We start from the raw sequence: 26,516 nt of genomic DNA, 5'->3' as shown, positions 1-26,516 counted from the left end.
ATGCCTGGGCAGTGAGGCTTTAAATAAAGACCATCGAAGACCCAAGGCTCCCCCCTTCCCTGGACCCACCTTAAAGCTACAGCAACCATTTCTGGATCTAGAACAGATAATCAGGGAATAGAAACCCCAACACAGCCCTGCAGAAGGACCCAAACAGGCTGGATTGATGGGCCAGCACCAGTGGTGTGAGGGTCAGCAAGGCCGAGTGCCAGATCCCTACACTTTGTGCACAATAACCCCTGCAGCTCCAGGCTGGGGCAGAGTGACTGAAAGTCCCTGTTGAAGGCCCTGGGGGTACTGGTGCCAATGGCTGGACAGGAGCCCAGGTGTGCCTAGGTGGGCAAGGAAAAACAAGGCAACACAATGGAGAGGCAAGGTGAGAAAACACAAGAGGGGCAAGGCAAAGGAGGGACAAGATGGAGGCAGGGAAAGGCAAGGAGGGGTAAGTCACAGGGGCAAGGTAAAGAAAGGCAAGGCAAGGCAAGGGAGTGGCATAGGAAGGGTGAATCAGTACAAGGCAGGAGAAGGGAAGAGGGAGGGGAAAGAATGGGGCAAGGGAGGAGCAAAGCATGGCAAGGAAAGTAAGAGGTAGAAGAGGGTCAAGGCAAAGGAGGGGAAGGGAAGGAAAGGCAAGAGAGGGATAGATAAGGCAAGGGAGGGGCAGGCAAAGCATGGCAACGAAAGAAAGTGGTAGGCAAGGGTAGGCAACACAAGGTAGGAGAGGTGAGGCAAGGAATGGGAAAGGTAGGCAAGTCAAAGCTTGTTGAACCAAGGCAACATAAAATGTGTATGTTTTTCAGGCTGGCCATTTCCAATCAGAGGTCTCCATGCAGAGGAGCTTGGGCACAGGGCCTTGATGCAAGGGTGCTCGGTTAGGGATAGTTCTCATTGATGCCTTGGGGAGTTTTCAGACCCAACCAGCTCTCAGGGGCTAAATTGCAACAAAATCCTGTAAACTCTGCTAATAAATATGCATTAAGTGCCCTTGCACAGAGGGTTCATGTGCACAAACACATGTGAATGGTAACACATGATACTGTAAGCCAAACCAGGTGGGAATGTAAAGATGAGCATATTAGTAGTCTTAAGACTGCATATGAGGAAACGAGTGATAACATGGCAAAACAAACAAAAACATGGCAAAACGTAGCTTCTTTCAATGCAACAGATTAATAAGATAAAAGAAAAAATATCGGTGACATTCACATAAACGTGTCAATTTACACCAACAAAGCTCAGCAAAACGTGACTGATCTCAGACGTAGAGTCGCTTTATCTTCCAGACAGATTCTTTCCACCAATCATTCCAACGCTGAATTGCCAGCAGCTGAGCTGCATTTTCTTCCTTGATCTGGGCAAACAGCTGTTCAACTTTACTTTTGTATTTCTGTATTAAAAAAACCAACAATTGAGGACAAAATTAGTAGTGATGAAATATAATTTTATTTGCCTAAATCCAGGTCCTGATGCATTGTGTCAGAAGACTGCATAGAGGCCACTTATTTTTTGCTTTTGACAGCAGAACTGTATGAATAATTAACTATTAGCTGTGTTCCTTCTGTGTTCCTTTTAAGGACTCTTGAAATTGAATTATCAGCAATATTTAAATTTTGCTAAAATGCAAGACCTTCATCTCACTTCCATTAGTTCCTAAGAGTAGACAGTTGCCTTGTCTCAAGACTACATGGGATGCACTCAGCCTCTTACTGGAGCTTTGTAACTCAAAGGTATGAACTGAGCTATTACAAAACTGCTAAAAAGTTATTTCCTCTAGACAGAAACTTGTAGACTACCACGAAAACCTCAAGGCACTTTAATATTCTTAAAGAGTCCATGCTCCAAAACATAAAGTACTGTATTTTTAATGCAACACACATGCAGGAAAATACTCCTGTGGTGTGTGTGCATTCTATATCCAATCCTTTTATCCAACCATTTGTATCCAAACAACCACATTCCCTTCAAATCTGTGCTGTAATCAGGCTCCTGGGCACCAGAACTAGATACATAAAACACACATGCAAACTGATAGTTTTGATGGCATTCGCTACGTTTTGATTGGCAGTATATTTTACATTCCCCTATTAAAAGCAGATATTTTTAATAAGTTAATTTAGTTCAGTGGGAGTACAATTACTTCCAGGTCAGATGCATAAAGACATCTCCAAGCGATTTAACATAAAAATATTCTCCTAACTGCTGAGCACTGCTGTTTTGAGAACTATTGTCTGTGCCAGTCAGAGGCAGAGTTGTCTGCATTCTTTTAACAGACTCAGTGAAGAAAGAGTGATTATTTTGATGGTGGAAACTGTCATCTGTGATAGCTGTGGATATAAGATAGGTGTGAAATATTTTACAGCTCTTCATCAATTATGGGAAAATCAGCTTTTGTGATCTAAGTCTGGATCTAAAGTCTTCAGAAAGAAAGGTGAGTGAAAACAAGCAGGACTGAAATGGCACTGGGACACAGCTGCTTTTTGGAACTATGATGCTGCAAAATGCAGTGTCCTGTTTCTGACACCATCCATGCTTCTCTGCTGAAACAATTCCCCTTTGTCATGTCTCTGATTGAGAAGACTGCATGAGGAACCGACCCTGTCTGCTTCTGACAGCATCACAAGGAAATGGACAAGAGAAAGGATTCCTACACATGAATAATATGGCCTTAAGATCTGCAAACACTGTCTATGTTAAAAACCTACACACACAACAAAGATTCTGTAATTGTCTTCTTAAAAAACCAAACCCATAACAGCAGCAGCCCACTCAAGAGTCTTTCCCCACAAACCCACCTTATATGCAGCTTGTCTTGCATCCACCACTGCCAGATGGCCCAGGGTAGTTGTAGCTGTTGAAACTGATGCAGTTCCTCTGCAAAGAATATAGTCTGGAGTGTCGGGAACAACAGTCTCAGGTATTCCCGGCCAAGACCTACAAAAAACCAAACCAGCCAAAACAAACACATGAGAAAAGAAGTTAGAAAAGAGAACAGATCATACTAATTCACATTGCTTGCACTAAGGTGCCAAAGATCAATGTTATTTTTTTCCCCACAAAAGGTTTACCCTAAAACATCTTTGTTTAGTACAACCACCTGTTCTTTTAAAGCATCAGGATCTCTCCACAGTATAGAATTCATTTCTTCTGAATGACAATACACAGACCACTCAGAGATCTGAATGTAATTAATTGATAACTAGTGGCAAACAAGTGGCATAGCAATAGCAGTGACATGGTATTGTTTTACACTACTATATGTAATTCACTTTTATTTGGACCCATTGCAATTCTGTCTTTAAAATCATTACCCACTCAAACTACCCCATTACTAGTTCAATGACATTACTAATGATGAGCTGCAGTTTCAACAAGTGCAGCAAAAAACTATCAGTTGTTATCAGTTCAGAGAAAATGAATTAGACAGAACAGTGTTCAATATCTGCAAATACTACCTCCTTCCTCGTTTGACTAACTGTTGAACTTTGGAGGTTCCTAGAGGAAGTTCAGTTTGTTTACGACACGTTAAAGTTGGCATCTTCTCTGTAGGTATTTCAGTTCCTGGGAGGTAACAGAAGATATGCTCAGCAGAAACAAAACACTGTCAGGAATACAACTGTTTTGGAGTAATTGTGCAGCTCAATGCTCTTCAGACTCAAAAAATAGCTTTGCAAGTTTTATTACGCAAATTTTTTAATTTAAATCAAATAATCTTAATATCAAAGCCTCCTCTTCCTAGGGACAGACTGCTGCAATCTTTGACAAGGGAGCGGAGGCCTGAACAAGCAATCTCTTCTTACCTGCTACTTTTACATCATCAACAGTGATGGTTTCATCTAGTTCCAACAGGAGCTTTTCAGTGAGGGCAGCCAGTGCAGAATAAAAGCTCTGAGCACACTCAGCAGCACAATCCTGTTATAACATTGGAGACAAGTGAGAGGAATTCCTTTGATAATTGGATCTCCTCTTCTTTTAACTTGGCTCTGAAAGACTACACAAATATCAAACCCTGGCATTCCACAACAGCTGCAGATAACAGACATGAGGCTCAAAGTTGCACATAAAAGGGTCTTGAAGTGTCTCTGCAGTATTCTTAACATTGCCTGATTTTCTAAAGATCAAAAAACTGTAGAGTTTTGAGTATAGGTACCTAGTAGTTACACATTTGGGTTAAACATGATAAAAACAGCTTCCAGCCAAAGAGAAGATCATTCTAGAATTCAGGTACTTTGGGTGGAAGTGCTTAGCCCAGGTGTTACTCTCAAATACCTATTTGTGTTTCTGTGTCTGCATGCAGAGCTAGGAGTAGAAGGAGATACTATGGAATTAAAAATACCAGTACTCTGCAGACAGTGTAGAATTTGGAGTAAGTGGCCTGAGAGAACTAAGCAACAGGCTTTAATGCTGGGGAACCAACTTTCAATTAACCCAGGGGGCAAAGGGGGGAAAACATTTTGATTCCTGAATCTCTCCTGTAAATTCAGCTTATTTCAGTTCTTAATCTTATGTAGAAAAGTGTCATTATTTGCACTAATGAAATGCACAAAGAAGAAACCCTTCCAGGCATCTGTTGTCTGGAAGTAAGAGAACTAACCAGAGGATGTCACCTCCACAGCCAATACTCCTACCCACCATTAAGCTCACAGCCAGTAGCTTCTATGAATGATATAAAATATCAATAAGTTCTACAATGTATCTAAGCAGCTGTGTGTGTGCAGATATATTTATGTCTATGTTGATCTAATGCTGACAGTACATAACTTAAAATATAGCAATATATGAACAGGATTGCTTAAAACTGAAAAAAAATTTCAAGTTTCCTTTGGATGGGGAGGAAAAACTGTATCCAAAATACACCCTTCTTTCCAAATACAACATTTAAGGTCACATTAAGCAAGGGTTTTACAATTACCTGCAGCATCTTTGTGTTGAGGTGAACCCCATCAGTTTGATCTTTTTGCCTTTTTATTTCCTCTTGGCACAAAGCCTCCAGCTGAAGGGTATTATTTGGGTGTCCTAGGGAGTAATGTAATTTTCTCCAGTGCGTAGTCTTTAAGCAAGTATGTAAGAAAGAAATGCCTTCAGTAAAGAATACACTGTGAGTCATAAAAAGGAAGAAGTAAACCACAAACATTTTCTATTAAGGTATTCAGAAAGACAAGGAAAATGGAGCTACTTCTTGGCTGTCTCGATAAGAAGCTTTGCAGTGCAATCTGCACCAAATTGTCTCTCTGCTGGCCTCTGGTCTCACTTTGGGATTTATTTTCAACAAAAAATCATCTCTTCCACCACGAGGTAAGTAAGGTATTTTTTTATATCTCTTTATTTGTAATTTTTACCTAATTTTTAATACTCAGACACAATTTCTAGACACTTTAGCATTTTCTGTGTGATCTCCATTATGATACTGTTTTCAGTTCTGATATTGCTTGACAAAATATGCCTCTTTTATGAATTTCATTATGTGTGATATGTATTTCATTATGTACTATCATTTATGTATTTCATTATCACTACATCACAGTTCTTACAAAGGAGTGCACCCATACAGTAGGAGCTGTCTGGCCATACTCCAAGGTCACAGACCTCACAGAGTTGACAATCCAAGTGTAAGATGACAGGTAGAGCTGAGAAGATTAGAAAGAGGCAGCCCAGTGCTGGAAGCTGGGAGAGAAGGGACAGAGTTCCACAAAATCCAAAGCTTCCAGGAGAACTAAACAGACTAACTGCAAACACAGAAAACTGTATCTGTGGTCAGCTCAGCAGAGAGTGATGAAGCAAACAGTGAGAATGAGAAAAATAAAATGTTATCAATCTGATGCACTTACCATGGGTTACACTACAAAGCATTCCAGAATGTCCATGATACATACCTTCACATCCTCCCAATCTTTCAGCTGTCTGTTGAAGAGATGCTGAATATGACCAGTAAAAGAGCTGAGTTTCTGCTCATGTTCTTTTAAAAGACTTTCCACGACCAGTTGGGAAACAGAAGAGAGCTCCTCCTCAAAGCACTTCAGCTGATCCCGAAATTCTTTTTGGAAAAGACAGGGTGTGCATGTGACACAAACAGCCTGGAATTTTCTCTCACAGAGATTGTGTCTCTGACATTGCTTTTTCTAGTTGCAATGCTTTGAGAAACATACACTTGCTCAAAGATGTAACATTTAATTTAGTCAAGTGCCCTTCTGCTAGACTTTTTGTAGCTGATAATACATACAAAAAGAATATTGGCTCAATTTCCATTAAAGTCAACTGGAATTTTTCCACTGAGTGTGATGGATTGTGACGTCAACAACATAATTCTTGGTCACTGCAATTTTCAGCTTTCATACTGAAAAATTACATACACATGAAAATGCAAGTCTTAACTGAATAAATTTACCTCTAAGACAGAAATTGTAGTAATCATCTGTCTGCCTTTGGTATGACAGTAGTTTCACTCTCAGCATTTCTGCCCAATGTTCAAATGTGTCTGGCAGATCTTCAAGCATTCCCAAGTAAGGATTCTTCTTTTCTCCATAGAACTCCTGCAGAAGGGAAAGATAAACCAGAAAAAATGTTGACAACACATTTAAACACATTACATGTAGGTAAATAACAGTAGGAGAAGAAAATAAACTTTCTGGACAGTCTGCCAAATATTAAAAGAAGCAAATAATTTCTCTGACACAGGAGTACACCTATGAAAGCAGAACCAACTAAAGAACATGACATTTCCTTACCTCACCAAGGCAGAGCAAGGTGTTGTTACCATTACAGAGAATATCCATAATAATCCCCTTAAAAGTACTGAAAACCAAAAAAAAAATTAAAAAATTAAAAATATGATCACACTGTTAAATAATCACACTGGCAATATTCATTGTTTTTCAAGTATTTTGTTCAGGTTAATTTTAGTACATTTTTCAGAGCACACACAAACCAGTGTTCAGAATGCTTAAGAACCTTCCCCCACATTAGCACAGATTCTCTTCAGATGCAGCCAGTACAACAGGCTATTGTAATTGCTCACTGGAGAGCACTGCCATATCACTGTCACAAAAAAGCAATCTTAGCCAAATTCCTGTGCCCAAAGAGCTTATCATGCATTTCAGATGAAGCAAAAATATTTCAAGGTGGGTCTAGCTGTTTACTGGAATTATTTTGAAACACTATGGAATAAAGTTCCCAAACACTTAAACACCTTAAGCATTAATTTGAATAGTTTTGCATGGCATGTACAAAATATCTCAGTTCTACAAATTACAGCTGCACATATGAAGAAACAATATATAATTTTCTTAGAGAAGGGGAATGGAACCTCATTTCTTCCCATTAATGGAATACTGAGTAAAAGAATAAAGATATAAAATGTATTTGTCTTCTTAGATGTGAAAATAATTGAAAGAGAGGCTATTTGACATTCCCCACCCACTTATAAAAGTACAAAAGAGGCTCCAGTAAGACCCCCACTTCAGATATGAGACAGAATGAACCAGATGACTTACATCTTTACTATTATTACACTGCAAAAGGAACTGTTCTGGAAGTACTTTGACCTATAAATATCAAGGCTAAATACCTCAAAATTCAATGATGAACTCTATAGGTCACAATGATAGATAGATAGATAGATAGATAGATAGATAGATAGACGGATGCATACATACATACATATAGAGGGTTTTTATAGATTAACTTCTTGTTCTGGAAATATATGACTTACTCAGACTTTGTAGCATTATTTCCAAATAGCTGGGATCTTTCATCCTTGGTAAGAGATTTTCTGCCTTTTTCACTGGAAAGGAAAAACATTAATTTGAAACTGTCCACAAGTGCTTTCCTTCTCTGGCTGATGATTTGAGCTAGTTAGTCATATGACAGACAAGAAACTGAAGAAAAATTAGTAAAAACCTAACTCTAGAACTAGTATTCTATGTGTCCTGGTTCTGGCCAGGACAGGGTTAATTTCTGCAGCAGTCAGGATGGCGTATGGCCAGGACCTGGAGGTTATTCTCTACCTCTCATCATTGTGGGGGTGGCTGGAAAGGTCCCTGCTGTTGGGGAATGTGGTGGCAGTCTCAGGGGTTTCCTCATGGTGAGCATTCACATGTGAATCACTTGCCTCTCTTGTACACTTTGCTGTTAACATTGCTGCTGTTACTATTAGGTTTTTTTTATCTCATTGCTATTTCTAATAAATTGTTCTTATCTCAACTTTATCTTCACCTTTTGTGCCTCCAATTTTCCTCTGCAGCTGCTGCAGGGAAAGGGGAGTGAGCAAGCAGCACAGGGTTTTGGAGTGTTTTGCTAGTAGCACATATACAAAATACTATATATTATCATGGTTTGGGAATACAGTTCCCAAACCATGATAAGATATAGTATTTTGATGGAAAAAGGTTCTCAGAATTCTCTTCTAAACTCTCAGTTGTTCAAAAATTTTTTGTTGTTTTCACTATTACAGTAGCTCATTTCATCAATCTGTGGACTCAGCTGAAGACAAACTATTTAGACACACCTGAAAATCAAGCCACATTGATTTAAGGGTTAATCTATATTTCAACAACTTCAAAATACAAAACAGCAGCAGATGAAGGAGAAAAAGAATAATATTTTTCCAGTCAAAATCTGGGAGGAAAACCCCACAAAACTGATCATGTGGACATAAATAGGTAAGAGATTCCAAGCGATAAGCAGTGGATGGAAAGAAGGCTATACAAACGACAGGTAAGAATCTTTCAATTAATAGACAAAGTCTAGGTAAATTTCTTGCATAGGAATATTTGAAGTGGAATTCCTCCTTTTAGGGGTCTCACCTTTTTTTTCGCTTGGTTTCATCCCGAGATGACCTCTTGCTAGTAGACTTTTGAGAATTTGCATCAGATACCCTCTTCTTTACTGGGGGAAGAACTGCTTATAGTTAACAAGGAAAGAAGAATATTGCACAAATGCCAACTGAAGTGCTTTTTATGTGTGTATATATATATTTCGTATTCTTATTTCTATAATGTTTCCTTACAATTTTATGTGTGTATATATATATATTTCGTATTCTTATTTCTATAATGTTTCCTTATAATGTTTTCCATGGAGGGGACAACTACAGGAACAATCATTTCTGTCAGACAGGCCTGAAGTAACCCAGAAGTGGCAACAGCAGTAAAGGTTATGTGCTGGGGCATGAGTCCCAGGAATGTCACAGAAAATACATGGTAGATGGAAGAGATTTAAAGCAAATTGGAGGCAGGTGAAGAAGGAGAATGAATGGGCTACATTCATAGTATTGGTGGTCATGGGGACTTGCAGATGTGGAAGAGATTGAGGATAGCTTTGGAAATGGCTGCAGAAGAGAGATGAGGAAATGGGAACACTAGGTAGGAAGCATCTGGGGTTACCTCCGTGCTCACCTTTGAGTAGATGATGATACAGTGTGAGAAGGATCCCTGATTCCCTATATACTTCATGATTTCTGCTCTGCTTCTTTTCTCAACCCCATTTCCCTTTTGCTATCACAAACACAGGTATTCTTTATAACATTATTATCTTATTCTGCAGTTTTCATTGCTTTAGGAGCCCCAAATCATCTTTATCTAAGTAAAGATGTCCAGGGAAAGAGCTGAGAAGCACAACTATCTCAGAGCTCCTAGCATAGAAGCCACTGGCCTGGATCATACTAGACCTGTGCAATAAAATGCCAGGAACTACAATTTAGATGAAAAGAAAATATTAAAAGAAATACAGGCACACCTGGATTCTTTTTCCCCCGATTTAGGTCTCGATATTTTTTTGTTGGGTCAAATCTGAAAAGAAAAAAAAATAAAGAGCTAAGTACTACTGCATATCCTGTCATTTTATGTTCTATACTATATTATATAGCAAACTAGGCAAGTTCTCTATCCCTATCATGTGCTAAGTGAATTAAATTTCTGAGATTATATTTAACAGATAGGGTTACTTTTACAACTGACAGTGTATATAGAAGTGATTTCATAGGAGTGATTGTTTAACTGGAATTTTGGAATTTCTACAGGCAAAACTGCATTAAAATACTATTTGCAAATCAACCATTTGTCACACTCTTCATTTTACACTTTGTATATTCAGTCACCTAGGTAGCAGGTAATAACCTGCTCTAGAAAATAAGGCTCTAGAAGACAAAAATTAAATACCTAAAATTTATCATTGTATACTAGATGTCACTCACAAAGGGGTATTTTTGGCTATGAGAAATCTTGGATTTAAAAAGAAAGTCTCAGCTAGACTAATTTTTAAACTTAGACTGATTAGAAAATATCTAGTAGTATTACCTATGACCAGTCTATTCACTAGTTCTGGGCAAAGAAAATATAAATAAAGACATGGACAGAAAAATACCTTTAGACAAACAAGTACTTACCCAGCTAAATTCCCAATAACTTTTATTGCCAAATCATCAAATATTGATGTATCCATTCCGCTTGGATTTAACAAAGGGAATTTGTCAGGATCCAGTCCCATCACCATCCTTTTGCTCTCATCTCCGAGACTCTCTTTTGGAACAGCAGGAGCAATGAAATCTTGTGACCTCCCATCCACGTCGGGAGTGGCTAAGTGCTCTTGCAATGTCCCATCTGTGTCAGCAGTGGTGAAGGCCTCCTGAAATGGGAAGAAAAATGAAGCCCTGTAGACCACAGCAGGCAGTTCCATGCATTCCATGTAATGACTGACTACTAGAGCAGATTTTTTAAACAGACAATATCTTGCTTCACAGGCTGAAATAATTTTTTTGTCATTCTAACAGCAATGTTGTTACAGCTATTCAGCTCTAAAACACTTAAAAGCAGTTAAAAGTAGGTTCTCATAATCATCATAAACAGTATTTAAGGATATACTCTTAAAACAATGATCCACTGAGATGACAAACTAAAGACAGACTTTCCAGAAAAGGGAGGAAAGAAAACACAACCTGTTAGATAAAAACAAAATCCTTTCAGGACACATTTGGGATTTAAAAAAAAATATTTTAAAGAAACCTGTGAAATATATACCTCTGAACAGTGCTACACCTTGAAAACAAACTCTTGTGAAGAACTGAGCAACTTATTGCAGAGCCATGTATCTCTTCAGCATTTTGGAAACTTGCTGATTTACTCAGCCTCTTAAAAAGGCTGTCCTAATGTTACAGTGTCTTTGACACCTTGGCATAATGCAGATTGTTTTTTCATTTGAGAATTCAAAGCACAAATTCTGAAAATCCATTAAAACATGTACATATGAAAATTCTCTCAATATTAAATAAAATACAGAGAACGTGAATGTTATCTTACAGTGGCACATGGGATCTCTGCCTTTACTACAAAGCAGTCAAGATACTTGCTCCTCTTTTTCAGCTCTTCCAACACCTCTCTGGCAAAAGCATACAACCCTTCAGAAGTTAAAACCTGAAAGATACGGTAATACAGATGGTATTCACTAAATTGACTGTTCTAACCTTTTCACACATGCTGACTCTTGCAAACAATATTATTTGCCTTTGTTCTGTCACCAGTTTATGTACATATACATGGAAGCAATGAGATTGTATAAGAAGCTGAGGTTTTGGCTTGGCAAACAGGAAAACAGGTACTGACTGTCCAAAAAGGACTGTTGGGGTTTTAAAACCAGCTGGAAATTAAGCACCACACAGCTCAACCCTCCTTCTCTCCCTCCTTGCCCTGGTGGAATGGGGAGGAGAATCAAAGGAAAACTTGTATGTTAAGAACAGTTTAATCATTGAAAATAAAATTAAATACAGTGATAATGGTAAATAATAATAATAATGACAGTAAGAAGTGAAAAACAAGTGATGCACAATACCATTGCTCACCACCTGCTAACCAATGCCAGACCCCCATTCCTGAACCCACACTGGCCCTTCCAGATAACTCCCCCAGTTTATAGACTGGACATGACATTCCAGGAGCTGGAATATCATTTCTGGCCAATTTAGGTCCCCAGTCTCAGCTGTGCTCCCTCCCAGTTTCCTTTGTGAACCTCCTCAGTGGCAGAGCAGGAGACCAAGAAAAAGAAGTCTTTGGCTTAGGATAAACAGGACTTAGCAAAAACTGAGTTATCAACACCACTCTCATCCTGAATCCAAACCACAGCACTGTAACAGCTACTGAGAAGAAATTAACTCTACCCCAGATGAATCCAGGACAAGAACCTTTCTGAGCAAAAATTCTGTGTTTCTGCCCAGCCCCAAATATGAGGAAACATAAGTCTTCCTGAAAAATATTCGTTTATACCAAATTAATAACAATTAATAACAAGTCAAATTAAATACCATTTCCTGCTGATTAGAAGTTACTTCTTTATCTGCAGTAGAATGAACATAAGCATCTCTCTTCTGCTGGAGCTTTTCCAGGTAAGACTTTAATGTGACTGACTGCAAATTGGAATTCGCTACCTAAAGCAGAAGCAAACTTTAGAAAACTGGATAAGTCAAATCCCCATTCACAGGAATTTCTGAGGCTCCAGTTTCAAACCATCAGAACCACTGACAAAAACTGGTTAAAAACCCCCGGTACTCAGAGGAGAAGCTGAAAACAGTAATTCACAAAAGCAGCTGCACCACACAAAAATATTGGTGAATTCAGATGTACATACTCAATGTGCTGCAAGGCCACAGTGTTCCAGCACAGCTGCAGCAGTAATAAAAATAAACTTTTAAGTGGATAGTGACAGAAAACAGATTTTAAATTAACATTAAAAATTATGTAATATTTGTCTACTGTGAATTCAGCTAAAATCTCCTCAAAGGTATAAAAGAAAATTATTATATTGAATTTAAGCAAAGTTCTGATGTTTCTGTTTGTACCTCTGATTTGATTTGCTGTCGTAGCTTTCTCAAATATTGATGGACCTTCTCCATAAAGGCTCGACCCAGAGACAGAGAAGCAAACTTTTTTCCAGACTGCTTGAAAAGGTCAGTAGCCTTTAAGAATGTTAGAAACAAAAGACAAGATAATTTTTCACTTTTTAAAACTTAAATGATAGAACTTGCCATTCTACTAATTTTTTCCATCATCTAACTGCCAAACAGGACAGACTTACAGTTCTAATCTGAAAGCAGGCTGACTGCAAATCACATCAAATATGTCAATAGAAAACATCATTTGAAATAATGTAATTCTGCATACCTGCTCCAAGCAGCTCGATTTTATTTTCTCTACATCCACCTTGATTGAACTTTCAAAGGAGTCAATTTCCTTACTTTCTTTCTGAAGACACTCGTTGAAAAACTTTACCTCCTCAGATGCAAAGTCACCACCATCTGAAAATAATCTGAAAGCAAACATATAAACAATTGGCTTTGAGTCATTTTACTCCAAGACCATTCTAGCTAAACAGCCCTGAAACAACACAAATGTGATAAAAACAGCATTATAATTGTGGTCTAACAAGATACATTTCTTTTTTTAAATAGGAAACTAGATGAATAACAAAATAAACTTTACTTTTACTGTTCTGCCTATGCAACAAACACCAATTCCCAGAACTAAATCACCATTTATAAACAACAATTCCATGAAATCTATGTACCTGCAACTTTTGAGAAAACCCACATTTGAGTCCCTTAATTTTCCTAAAGCTTCCTCCAAGTGCTGCTGGTAACTTCTCACAGTAACCCTGATTGATTCCAGATGGTTGTGGAGCTCTGATTCCAGATTATTGCTGGAAGAAACTAACCTAACAGCAAATAATAAAAGACAGAGAAAACATGTCTAATGAGGAACACACATGATGATTCAGCAACTTCTGGCTGTAAAGACATGAAAAAAATTGAGGACTCCGAAGTTATTTATGACTCTCAAAGCAACTCCCTGAGCTGGGATGGTTTGGATGAACCCATGGAAGGTATCAGCAGCAGCTGATACTATTGGGCACTTTTCTTCCAAAACAATTAGTCAAACTGATATTACTGTGCACGTTCAGTAAACTGGATAAAATCTAAACAGATGAAACATCTTTTCTACTTAAAGATTGCCAGCACTTTGAAAGGAGATGAGAATTTCCAAGAGTTCAGTCCTGATTTTAATTTCTTCAGGGAGAGAATGAAATTCTTTATGTTTTCAAGTTTTATGAAGTAGTCTTCATTGAAGAGCACTGACATATAAAACAGGTTCAGAATGCAAACCATAAACATCCCAGACAGCAATCAGGAGTATTTAACTAGGGAGATTCACAGCAACAGCAGTGGCACACTTACTGCTCAGTCACAGGAGCGTGGAGCAAGTCATACTCCAAGTTACGGACTCGGGAATGAAAGCTTGTGTTGAGGTTATTGAGCTGGTCTGAAAATCGGAGGAATTCATCTTTCTCCTTTTTCAGGACTTCTGCCAGCACTGCACAGTGGCACTCAAGGTGCTCTTTGTGAAGTGACAGCTCCGCTGAGAAGAAAGGAAATTTACAATAGGGACATTATTTCCTCTTTACTGTGAGCTATCACAATGCCCAGCTAAGCTGTGAACAGCAGCAGCAGCAAAATAAACAAAGCCAGACCTCACATTAGCTAAAACATACACATTAAATACATTCAATTTGGTTTCTTTGATTTTTCTCCTGTGAAAGACATCTATCTTTAACAGCTCTTAATCCATTCAAACCACAAATGTCCCCTGCTTGCTCTAAGCATCCTTTTCCTTTTATTTTTGGTCATTGATGACATCTCCATTATCTCTCTGTTCTCAGTGTTGTAAAAAAACTAAAAGTTATATTTTTTTAATGGAAAATACACTTTTCCTGGTTTTGTGAGGGAAAGAAAAAAATCAGTTTTGGTCTCTCTTCTGGAATGGTAGCTGCATAAATCAAGAGCCAGCCAATCACCTCAAGAAAGCTACCAGAAGAAGCACTGTCCTCTCTGCAGAAAAAGAGAAATTGAAAAATTATTTGCCTGTTTTCCAAAAGAAGAATTTTTTAGCTTATGTGTTAAAGACCAACAAACCTGTCTAAAATATTTTTTTCTCACCATAAAAACCTGACACTTCCCATGCAGAAAAAGTTTTCATTAGAAGATGCTCTGTAGCTGCTCAGTGATATATCACAGAGTTAAATCCTTCCTCTCCTGTTTTCAGAAGCTTGGCCCTGACATTTTGGCTCCCTCAACTGGCTACCTTCTTTTTCTGCAACACTTTAAAAATATTTTTTGTACACCACAAACTCTTGTTACATAATTTCAAGGTGGATGAGAATTCACCAACATTGACAATAGAATGTCCAACATCATCTACAATCCAGTCGTTAATCAAGGCACTGCTGTCAATTTTTCCAAAAATAACACAGCACAAACCAGGAAGAGCTATAGAAAAGAAATGTCATTTAAGAAATACATGAGTAGCATAATATACTGGGAATTCAAAGACACTCAACTGCTTTCTGTTGTCCTCTATTACTGACTCCACTACTGCTGAAACAGATTTTGGACCACTTAGGACTATCTCTAAATGAAGACATGTGATGCTAACAACACAAAAAAATGTCAATACCAGCTCGAACACTGTAGATATTTGTCTGTATCTCCTCCTGCTTTTGTTGATGCAACTTAAGATGCAGCAGAAGTATTAAATTCAGCTCCTCTTTCTTGGCAGCTACGAAGACATAGGAGTTGGACAAGGATTCTGCAAACCATTCCTCCAAGTGTTCAAAAAAGCAGAGGCGAATCCTATGATTGAAAAAGAAATATTACAACCAGGAATAGTAAATAATAAGTAAGAATATATTGAATATATTATTTCTAAAAATTCAACTTCTGGCTATAGGAAGGCACAGTTTCAGTACATTTGCACAACACTGATAGTTTTTGAGTTAGCTGCTTAGTACTGAGTTGCAGGCATTTTACCTTCATGGCTCTGCAGTAAATTTAGGCAAATTCCTTGTCTTTCTGTAATATGTTTTCTCACTAAATAATTTTCCATAAAATATGAATGTTCTGTAAAGGTAAATGTTTTTGTCGTACTTTTACATCCATGGATACCAAGCAATGTAAATATTTTCTCATATTTGTATCAATTTAAAAAGTGGAATAACATAATAATTGTCCAATCATAATTTTATAATTAAAAATCTAACTATATAAATATCTAATTATATAATAGTAATTAGATAACTTTTGCCTCTCTACTCAAATGTTTCTTTTAAACAGGTGAAATCTGTCTATCACATGAAGAGAAAGAAAGGACAGAAATTGTTCTCAGCTCACCTTTTTTTCAGTTCAACAAACGTGGCTTCTGTGAGAAGTACATATTTCAGGTACATAGGAAGTGATCCTTCTTTTTCATATTTTATAAAATCACTCTCTGTGATGTCAGTCTTTCCTGCCTCTTCAACTCCAAGAACAGTGTAAGTGTTTCCACTAGCAGTGGAAAAAACCTCTGTGACAATTTCAGCACTTTCTCCCTCGCTGCTCTTGGACACGGACTGGGAAATTGTTGGAAATTATCACGTTACTTTTTGAAGTATCAGCATAGAATCAACAGTGCACCAGCTAGTGTAAGAATCCTAAGGATATTTAGAATAATGTTCTCATTCTCAATTTGGACATTTACACAGCGCTGGCAATATTTATATATTTATATTTACATACACATATATCCATATTTATATATTTATATGCCAGCAAGACATAGGCAGAGTTGACAATGTTTTAAAAGGTTTTTCGTTATGGTAATAAATTCATGGAAACAGAAAAATTAATACTTAAGTACAAATACTTGGTTTAAAACATTGATCACAGGCTGAGAACAGTGTGATAAAAGATTTAAAAAATGATGCAAAGGGTTTCTACAAGGGTAAAAGATCCAAAAGAATGGTTGTGAACTGTTTTATACACTCCATTTTCCCGTAAAAGGATCTACAGCCCTGTGTGCTTTGTAAGCAAACTAAGCAAAAAAGGACTATCTACTCATTCTCAGCAAAAAGACTTCCTATTCCTCCTTATTTTGGACAGGACTGCCTTCACCTTCAAATTTATTCTCTTGCTCACTTACCTGTGTAATGCTTAGTCCCTGTTCTGCATGCTCATTTTCTTCACTTTTATGAGGAATACTCTCCTCTTCTTCTTCTTCTTCCTCTGTTTCTTCAATTTCCTGTGCCAAGATCACCTGTTTCTGTGTTAGGTTTGTTTCTCCAGCTGATTTCTGACAACTGTCCCTATCTTCTGGCACCAGCTCAGAGAGGTGATCATCCTGCTCTGCTCTGGGCTGGGATGTCCTTGCCTCGAGCCCTGGGGGCAATTTTGGATGCCACAATGTCAGAAAGACCTAAAGTTATTACAGGAATCTCCAAAGGAGGAACACAGAGATAGTGAAGGGTCAGGAGAGGAAACCATACAAGGAGTGGCTGAGGGCATTTGGTTCAGCTGGAGAAGAGGAGACTGAGGTCACACCTCACTGTCAGCTGCAGCTCCTCTCGAGGGCAGCGGAGGGGCAGCTCTGATCTCTGCTCTCTGACCAGGGACAGGACTCAAAGGATGCCTGGAGCTGTGCCAGGGGAGGGTCGGGCTGGAGATCAGGAAAAGGCTCTTCCCCAGAGGGTGCTGGGCACTGCCCAGGCTCCCCAGGGAATGGGCACAGCCCCAAGGCTGCCAGAGCTCCAGGAGAGTTTGGACAACGCTCCCAGGGATGCACAGGGTGGGATTGTTGGGGTGTCTGGGCAGGGCCAAGAGTTGGACTTTCACAATCCCTATGGGTCCCTTCTAGCTCAGGATACTCTGTGATTTTCCTCTCCTTCCTTGATGCTCTCAGCTTGCTGCTCTACCATATGTTCACCTTCTGAAGCCTCAACTACTTATTTACAGGTAAAGCAGAGTTCTTCTGATTACAATCCAAAGAAATACAGATTGAAAACCAACCAAGCAGAAATACCTGTTTGGACTGTTGAGCTATTATCTTGATCTTGAACTCTGGAGTCTGTTGTGCCTTGCAAGTTCTAAAAGCAAAACAACAACAAAAAACACCCACCACACCATTTTAAAATATGGATTTGCTTTCTTCTAAGAAACCCATATCCCTTCTCAAAATGTATCTATTTCAGTAAGATACGACCGTCTTGAATAGACCACTCACTATCTAAAGAACCTGTAACACTCAAACCAATTACTTTAAGTCTGTTACCTTGTAGTTTTCTGTTCAAAACCCAAGTGAATTTGCTAAAATTCTGTTTGTGACAAGGACAGAGTTAAAAGTGTGGGACTGATAAATATTTTGGTTTCCCTCTGCTATCTCTACCGAAATCACTTTATTCAACGGCTGAAACAGTACTTTATATAATCAGAATTTTAAAGGTAATATAAATTTTCTCTAAAGTAAAACAATAATATACCAGTAAGGTTTTAAACCAAAAGAAATTTTCTTTTTACCTGTTTGAAGATTTCCTTTACACTAAAATGCTGGCTGATGGATATACTGTAAGAAATCAACTCCCTCAAAATAGCTTTTGGATAAGCCATTATTTCATTCATTGCAATCTCCTTCAATGTCTCATTCCTGTCAAATTTAAGGTCACTGTTTAAGAGACTCAAGTATGTATAGATAAAAAATTAAGTGTGACTACAGTGCCTTTAAATCTAAATCTAACTTTTTAAATCAATCTCATAAAACCTTTAGGCTAAACGTTGCTGTTGATATGTTTATATTGAATACAATCACATCCTAGCTTGTTAGAGATTAGTTCATTACAAACAAATAAATGCACAAAAGATAAGAAATATTTACAATAAACCCTTTTACATCCTTCCTTTTGGATGGGGAGCCATTCAAACACTGCCTACATAAGAGAGGTCAAATTACTGTCTTCCATATTAGTTCTTCATTGTGCCCAGCTGTGACTGAGCCTTTCTGGTTTATTTTCATTTTACCTGAAAATACAAACTAATGGTTCAAGCTGAGTCTATATTAAAGAAAAATCAGCATTCACACTTGTTTTCATTTACATTTGCTTTGTCTCCTAAACAAAGATAATTATGGGGAATTTATGTACATGTTCAGATAGGTTACATTGTATTTTCACTTGGTCTGTTACCTCTGGCTTTTTAAAAACTGTTTGAATGATTATTAAGATTATCAAACCCCCAGCTCTAACCACAAACCCACTGTGAGGTGTGTGAAGGTGTGATTCTGCCCCTCATGTCCCTATTGCCCTTCTAACGTGCCTCTGATCTAACAGGCAGAAAAGACCTCCTGGGTGTAACAACAGAGCTGCTTCCTCTCAGGTTTCACACCTGCTGCTAAGGTCTTTAGCAAGGAGAGCAGTATTGCAGCAATTTTTATATGTTTTTTAAGGTTGCAAATGCCTAATCACAAGAAGGATAACAGAGAACTTGCCAAAATAAATACTTTGGCTACCTTAAAAATCTTAGTTCTTGCAACGTTGAATGAGATCAAGTTTGAGTGCAGATATGGTGGTGCAGACCAACTCCTGATTCCTGTCATTTAACAATCTGAACTACTACTTTTACTTTCTGAATAAGGCATGGCTGTGATGGTATGCACAGTAATACTGATGTGGTATGGTTTTTAAACGATAACTGTCTTTCTTTGTCCCATTCCTAAACTGTGGGTATTATTTGCCTTAACCTTGTTCAATATGTACGTTATTTTATATCCTTACATAAAGTAAAACAGCCTTTTCCATACCTTACATGAAGTAAAACAGTCTTTCCATACCTTCACACAACAGCATAAACCAGGCCTAAGTAGTACAACCAATGTTAAAATATGCTTTACTTTTTAAATTTACAATAAAAAATTCATACCTAGTTCTAATTTGATCTAAAGAAGAAAGGGCATTCTTCAAATATTGCTCCAGCTCTTCTTCACAGCTGGCCATTTTCATTTTTTCCAGAATTGTATCCAGATCATCTTTCATCACCTAAGGCCACATTAAAAAGCTAGTAAAAATTATTTAGAATATACTAAAATCTCCATAACTATTTAGGATTCAAGTAATTTGATTACGTACATATATTCTACACCAAGACCTTAGCAAAACTCATCACCTATGAATATCTTCCTAGATAATGAACACCTCTGACATAGCCACCCCAAGCTGGCTGTTTTAACTATGAGAATTTGGCATCCAACCAGACTCTACACCTGCACAAGATCTCATAATAGCAACTTGCAGCCACTTAGTACAGAAAGCAGCAGTGATCTTTATCACTTCTGCCATATCAAGACAGGACTGTCCGTTCAGTGTGAATCAAGCAGTTAGCAAAAATGCACTTGACAGACTGAAACTGAAAAATAGAAATTCTAATATAAAGTCAGATATTATGTTTTTCTTTTTATAGCAGCTATTTTGAATTCCAGAGGGTTATTTGTATTAAGAAATCCTTTCTTTACGTTATGCCACATCCTTGTTTTTATGTTTATACCTGTATTATTTTATCCTTTTGCAATCTGTATTTATCTACTTTCTTCTGAAGTACATCTTCCTGCAGGGACAGTTTGGACAGATGGACATCCCAGAGACCCATGGCCTCCTGAACATAGCTGTACAAGCCTTGACAGTGCTGCTCATGCCATTTAGCCATCTCCTTAAAATCATTCTAAAGAAAAACATTCAAGTGAACAAGTTATTTATAAACTACTGGAAGGTGAAATGAATGAGTAAGAAGATATGTAACATGATAAAAGGCTGCCTGGAATTACACAACTGGTGTTCAACATTGTGTCTTCTATGTGGAGATTAAAATAAAGTAAAATCCAAGTAAACTGGGTAAGATTGTGGATTTTTATTCTAAAAAAAGAGTATCAAAACTTCTGCTTATTCTGACAGCATAAAGCACCAAATCACATTCTACAATTTATCTCTTTATGAACAACTGCCCAGTGATTTTTATGTATAGGATCACAACAAATCAGATTGGAAGACTTGGGAGAGCATTTCAATCTATTTCTCTGCCTTTTAGCAGATTGGGCCATACCTCATTTACCTCTATCATACATATTTCAGAGCCATCTTGGCAATGAAAATCAACCAAAGAGACTGTTGTTGTTCGAGGCCAACTGTTTACTACCCAACAAGGAACTAACTGTAATCTACCTTGCTCCTACATCCACTGTAAATAAACTCCCTGTAATGCATTGCACCCAAAAATGCTCCTTGTCTTTAGGAGGAATATTCAAACATAGTGTTGGATTTCTATACATACTCCTCTCTTAATTTATTACACATGGAGAAAAAAACCCCAACAACCCATCTTTGTCTGCCCATTTTTACCATGTTTCAAATGTCAGTAAGATTTATTTATAGCCATCTTGGCAATGAAAATCAACCAAAGAGACTGTTGTTGTTCGAGGCCAACTGTTTACTACCCAACAAGGAACTAACTGTAATCTACCTTGTTCCTACATCCACCGTAAATAAACTCCCTGTAATGCACTGCACCCAAAAATGCTCCTTGTGTTCAGGAGGAATATTCAAACATAGCAGTGTTAGATTTCTATACATACTCCTCTCTTAATTTACTACACATGGAGAAAAAACCACCAACTTCTAGTTCTCCACCCATCTTTGTCTGCCCATTTCTACCATGTTTCAAATGTCAGTAAAAATTACTTTTGTATTCCTGCATTTTTAGCCCTCGATCACCACCTATTTAGTGTAGCTGGTGCAGTGAAAATCAAAAATGTATTTTTTCCATTACAAAGAGCTCTAGAAAAATAGGTTTAGACCCTGTCTTACTGCTGAATTTAACAATTACACACTGACAGAAAGCAAAGTGCATTTTGTAGCCAAACCCCTCATTAACTCCAGAAAGAACTGTTTTCCTTTATGCTATATCCTCTTTTGCCATACCTAATGTGCTGCAAAACCCTCAGTCTCTGTTCACTGAGTACAATCTGCTCCTTTATCATATTTTCCATTTCCATTTTCACAGCTTGGGGATTCTGTATTTCTTCATTTGCTATAAATTCTCTGCAGGACAGAATAAAGATATGTATAATGGAAACATGATCTCATACATTATATCATATATGATATGCATAAAGAAAAAGTAACTTTTTTAAACTTGTTGTTTTATAGAAACCACAAATGAACACTAGTCACTTTGTGTTATTCATTGTCTAAAATAAGATTGCAAAATTTCTGACCTGAAACTCTGAACTACACAGTTCTTTTGGATGAGCTTCCAGTCCCTGACTCTCTCTTGCCATTTCAGTTGATGCAATTTTTCTTTCTCAAGCTCTGATTTCATTAAATTAAAGAGCAGCTTGGCAGTTGCCCTCTCATTACCCAGCAGTGCTCTGTTTATATTCTGTGCATGAAAAAATAAAATCAGGAGTAGAAGCAGCATACAACATGCAAAACAAAAAAAAAAAAATTGTGTCTTCCACACAAAATGAGGGGGAAAAAGAATACAAATGATAACAAATACCCTGCAAAGTAGAAATCTCTCTATATTTCAGTGATTGATAGGCAGAAAAAATTATTTCATCTAGGAAAAAAAAGACATTCTAGGAATATTCAGACTGCTGTCCTGCCCCAAGTAAAACATTTACCATGGCCTTATTGTTAATGAGCTTGTGAACATCAGCTGCCAAGAAGAAGGCAATTTCCTCCAGTTTCAGAGTATACTTGGTCAGTACATCTGCTATCTGTGCAATAGAAGAATAAGGAAAAGCAACAACAAAAAGTTAACTCACATATCAGTTTCCCAAGTTAAAAAACTACATGAACAAGATTTTTTTTTTCCATTAAAATGAATTTCATTAGATTCATTAATTATTCATTAATTAAATCTACTAAAGTGAATGAAAATTAATTGGATGACACACACTGAGAAGTAAATTTTAATATATTAATCTGAGTTAACTTGAAGACTGATTTTTTTCAGTAATTCATAAAAATAGTAACTAAAACATTCCTCTTTGCTACTACTCAGCTGATTTCTCTTTAATATCTGTGATAATTGAGTGCTCTGCAGACAAGCTGCAATATGAATTTAAAAATCAAACCAACTTCCTTTCAAATATCTGAAGGGAATCCACCAGTGCCTGTTTTAAGTGAACACAAAATTAAAGCAAATGTGTTCATCTCTGACATTTGTTGTAACTAATCCAACAGAAAGGTTACTGGTGATACTCTTGGACCTTTTCATCACACCTGAATTACAAAGAGAGGAGAAACTGGCACTGGTAGAACAAACAGCTTTTCTTTGCCTACAAGGACAGTGCAGCAAGCTCTTCCACAGTCTATCAATTTTTTTATCCAAATATTTCCTATGATGTCCAATGACTTTTACAGGTTAGGCTGAAGGCTACAAAACTGCAACACTTTTGCTACTGATCCCAGCCAACCCAAACTAAAATCAAGCTAGGTCACGTCTGTGCTTCTTCTCAGCTGCAGAACAGCTATGTACCCCCAAAAAAACAGACCAAATGAAAGTTTGACCTATATAACCCTCCAGGGAAATAAAAGCAGCTCACATATTCCCTGAACCTTTAGTATAGGTAATTGTGAAAGAAAGAAACCTTCAAACTAGGAAAAAGTAGCTTTTCCTGATTATGTGGGTATAAAATGAGTGAATAGTTTATTGGTAAAAAGAAAGCAATCACCACACAACAGAACTACTGGCAGATCTCTGACTCCTGAGGAAACCAGCTACTCTTTGCTCTGCACCCAGCATTATATTAGCAAATAACAATCTTATGCTAAAGTAATAGTTATTAAGACTGCAGCTCACTTTCATGGCTCGACTCCTTTCAATCTCCTTCAGGGATTTGTCCACTGCCCTAATCCACTTCCTTCTGTTTGAGGACTCCTGGTGGATCATATTCCAGAGTTCTTTCAAACCCTGCAATAAAAATCTACTCTCAATTTCACTAAAAAGTGAATATATGTAAAATAAAATTTTGAAAGTATAAAGCAAATAATTTAGGACTCCAGTGAGCCATAAGAAGATGCTACACAGAGCAGATACAAGTAACTGAAGTTGAGCCCTTGCTCTGAGTTGCCTTACTTCAAATGAGAAACCTTCCAAAGCCATGTCAGATGCAATCTTTTCAAGTAGAAGTTTACTCTTTTCATCTGATTTCATCACTTCAAGCTGAAGGGATTCTTGAAGATTCAAAACAGAGGCTTCCATCTCCTAAAATGGCAGGTCAGAGTGATCATTTGAATATTGGGCCCTGACCTTAGAAGAGCACTCAAGACTGGGTTAAAAACTCCTGCCTTACCCTGCCAATGCAGTCCAGCTCCTGCTGCATCTCGGTCACTGCTGCATCGTGACGCTTTTGCCGCCGTTCTGCCAGGTACTTCCACGTGCTGCTGCCTGTTTCCTCAGGAACTGCCAAGGAAGAAATGAGGATTCTGTAGCCTGGTGCTGCTGCAGAACATGGGAATCATGAAAAATAAATCCACAAATCTACACTATGACTGCTGTAGTTTGTGCAGCTTTCACAGTGTGCAACATCTTTCCATGGGAAGTGCAATCTTAGCAAATGCAGGTTAAAAACACTAGGGCATATTTTAAAATTTCCTTTATTAACTTCTGATTTTTCAGAAAGATAACAGCATGGAACTATCAACTAGGCTCAGGCATGATGTAAAAAAATTGCAACATTTCAGGAATGAGATCTGATTACATCAAAAGTGGAATTTATCATCTAAACATAACCTGTGATTGACTGACAATTTCACAACTTTTTGGGTTTTTTTTCTTTTAGAAGACTCTTCATCTTCAAAATTACCAACAACTAATCAAAAATGTGTGAGGCCATTTCTGAGCTTGATTTTTGTTGCCTTGCAGGAGAGAGAGTCCCAGTGTGAGTGTAACCAAACTGTGTATTCTACTCCCCTCCACCTCATTTTGCGATGACCTGTTAACGATGGGTGGTTTTCAGTGCACACCTGACCCCCAGGATACCAGCTGGGTGTTAAAATAAGACAGGCAAACCCTGCAAGGCGAGCTGTTTCTTTATCCTTGAAATGAGTCAGCTGGGGAAACAGCAGCATCACCCATTCAGTGAGGGTCATCTGTGCTAATGGGCCACGATGAACTGATTATGCACTAGCAGAATGGGCAGCTGAAACAACTACCACAGACTCCAGAAATATTGGAGGACTCATGGGATTACATCATTCCATGCCATTGGGAACCTCCCTGCACTGGGGGATGTACCATCTGAACCTCACTGGATATAATTTAGGCAGTCTGGGGACTTGGGACACCACCACCACTGGACATCCAGAGGAGGACCCGAACTTCCACAAAACCACCCCTTCTGACAGGACTGCAACCACTGCAACCCTGACCAACAGGGTGCCAGCTTGTACTCTGACTTTGTGGTTTTCAACCAGTTTTTCTGTATCATTGCATTTGCTGTAATCTTTCTATTAAATTGTAACTGCAATTTGAAATCTCTCAAAAGGTATTTGTTATGGTATGTGGGGTTAATTTCTCCTGCTGGCTTACTTTCAAACCAGCACAACTTTATACCTTGTTCAGCTAAACCTGTTGCATGTACCACATGAATGCAAATTAAAATAGATGGCATTAAGGGAAACCAGTTTTACCAACTACATCAGGCAGGCCTCTGACTTTCTCAGCTGAACTTGCATCTACATTTCCCCATGTCTCTGGAAAAGTTGTAGATTGTCTGAAATATTAAGAGAATAAAGCTTCATTTTGTACTAGAAATGCACCAGAAGAGGGACAAACATAATAGTATAATACACTTTAATTGGCAAAATGTAACATTAAAGTGAACATAGGTATCATTCTAACTTTAAAGAATATAATTCAAAGAATCAAAGTTGCTTCTTCTGAGACAAACTGAAGTCTGGGTAGATCCCAACTTCAAATCTATTAGGATGGCATTACAGCAATTACATGCTAGATTTAGAACGTGTAAACTACAGAGACTTACAGAATAGCTCTAAAAGGTAAAAAAAAACTATGAAATCTTAAGGAGACACTACCAAGAAATGTGGAGATAGCCTTTATCTGCCCAGTGCTTTTCTCAACAGCTTAGGCACTGTGTTTCTCCATGGGGTCAGTGAGAATCCCTGTATCATTATTCAGCAGCTGGCTTAGGATAAAAAAGGATGGATGCATTAACTTCATTCTTGTTCATTACATTATCTTATTGCATCATGGTGTAAGCCATTTACTTGGAAATATAGCCTAAAAAATATGTGTCGCAGTGGGTGTATATCTAGATTGCTATGAGCAAAAACAATTTCTTTTTAAAAGGAAAGCCATACAATATGCCTGCCATTGCAAATATTAGTCTGTTAGCCTGCACTTCAACAGGCAGCAAGCAGTTCATTACACTAAATTTACATTTGGCAAGGAGACAGTGTATTACAAGTTGTTAGTGCTATTCAGGAGTTTCTAATTCCCAGTGAAAATCTGTCAATTTCATACCTTTAGTTATGAACATATAATTGGGGTTTTATGCTTCTGTTCCCTACCTGTCTGACTGTGGTGTTTTTGTGAAGTCACTGACGGGTGATTTTCCAACACATTTCTGCTGATTACTCGGTGATGGCATGGCACCAGCAAACAT

General features: G+C 37.9%; 1 protein-coding gene across 1 annotated transcript; it reads right to left on the bottom strand.

Annotated features, from left to right (window-relative positions):
- Window positions 1-1,255: 1,255 nt before the first annotated feature.
- On the bottom strand, window positions 1,256-26,516 carry CCDC180 (coiled-coil domain containing 180). Its single transcript, XM_041478897.1, has 35 exons — window positions 26,422-26,516; window positions 25,522-25,604; window positions 24,183-24,292; window positions 23,966-24,094; window positions 23,690-23,800; window positions 22,506-22,601; window positions 22,098-22,261; window positions 21,802-21,921; window positions 21,046-21,109; window positions 20,375-20,548; window positions 19,738-19,869; window positions 18,359-18,469; window positions 17,883-17,928; window positions 17,710-17,783; window positions 16,989-17,168; window positions 16,202-16,407; window positions 15,489-15,664; window positions 14,213-14,393; window positions 13,546-13,692; window positions 13,143-13,287; window positions 12,821-12,937; window positions 12,311-12,409; window positions 11,289-11,402; window positions 10,379-10,617; window positions 9,730-9,782; window positions 8,799-8,880; window positions 7,706-7,777; window positions 6,723-6,789; window positions 6,383-6,527; window positions 5,871-6,031; window positions 4,910-5,047; window positions 3,798-3,909; window positions 3,453-3,558; window positions 2,793-2,931; window positions 1,256-1,387 (listed from the first exon to the last, which is right to left on the bottom strand). The coding sequence occupies exons 1-35, from the start codon at window positions 26,514-26,516 to the stop codon at window positions 1,256-1,258; spliced, it is 4,320 nt and encodes a 1,439-aa protein (XP_041334831.1).

The sequence above is a fragment of the Pyrgilauda ruficollis genome, unplaced genomic scaffold, assembly GCF_017590135.1.
Source record: "Pyrgilauda ruficollis isolate IOZ18807 unplaced genomic scaffold, ASM1759013v1 scaffold47, whole genome shotgun sequence".
Lineage (NCBI taxonomy): Eukaryota > Metazoa > Chordata > Aves > Passeriformes > Passeridae > Pyrgilauda > Pyrgilauda ruficollis.
The sequence above is the reverse complement of the archived record's forward strand: the minus strand, read 5'-3'. Positions and strand labels throughout refer to the sequence as shown.

Excerpts from the sequence above, each read along its gene's own strand:
- CCDC180 (XM_041478897.1), bottom strand. The coding sequence starts at position 26,516 with ATGTTTGCTGGTGCCATGCCATCACCGAGTAATCAGCAGAAATGTGTT. Across the intron at positions 25,605-26,421 it reads AAAACACCACAGTCAGACAG|ACAATCTACAACTTTTCCAG; the intron begins GTAGGGAACAGA and ends TTAATATTTCAG. Across the intron at positions 16,408-16,988 it reads AGGGACTAAGCATTACACAG|AGCAGCGAGGGAGAAAGTGC; the intron begins GTAAGTGAGCAA and ends TCCGTGTCCAAG.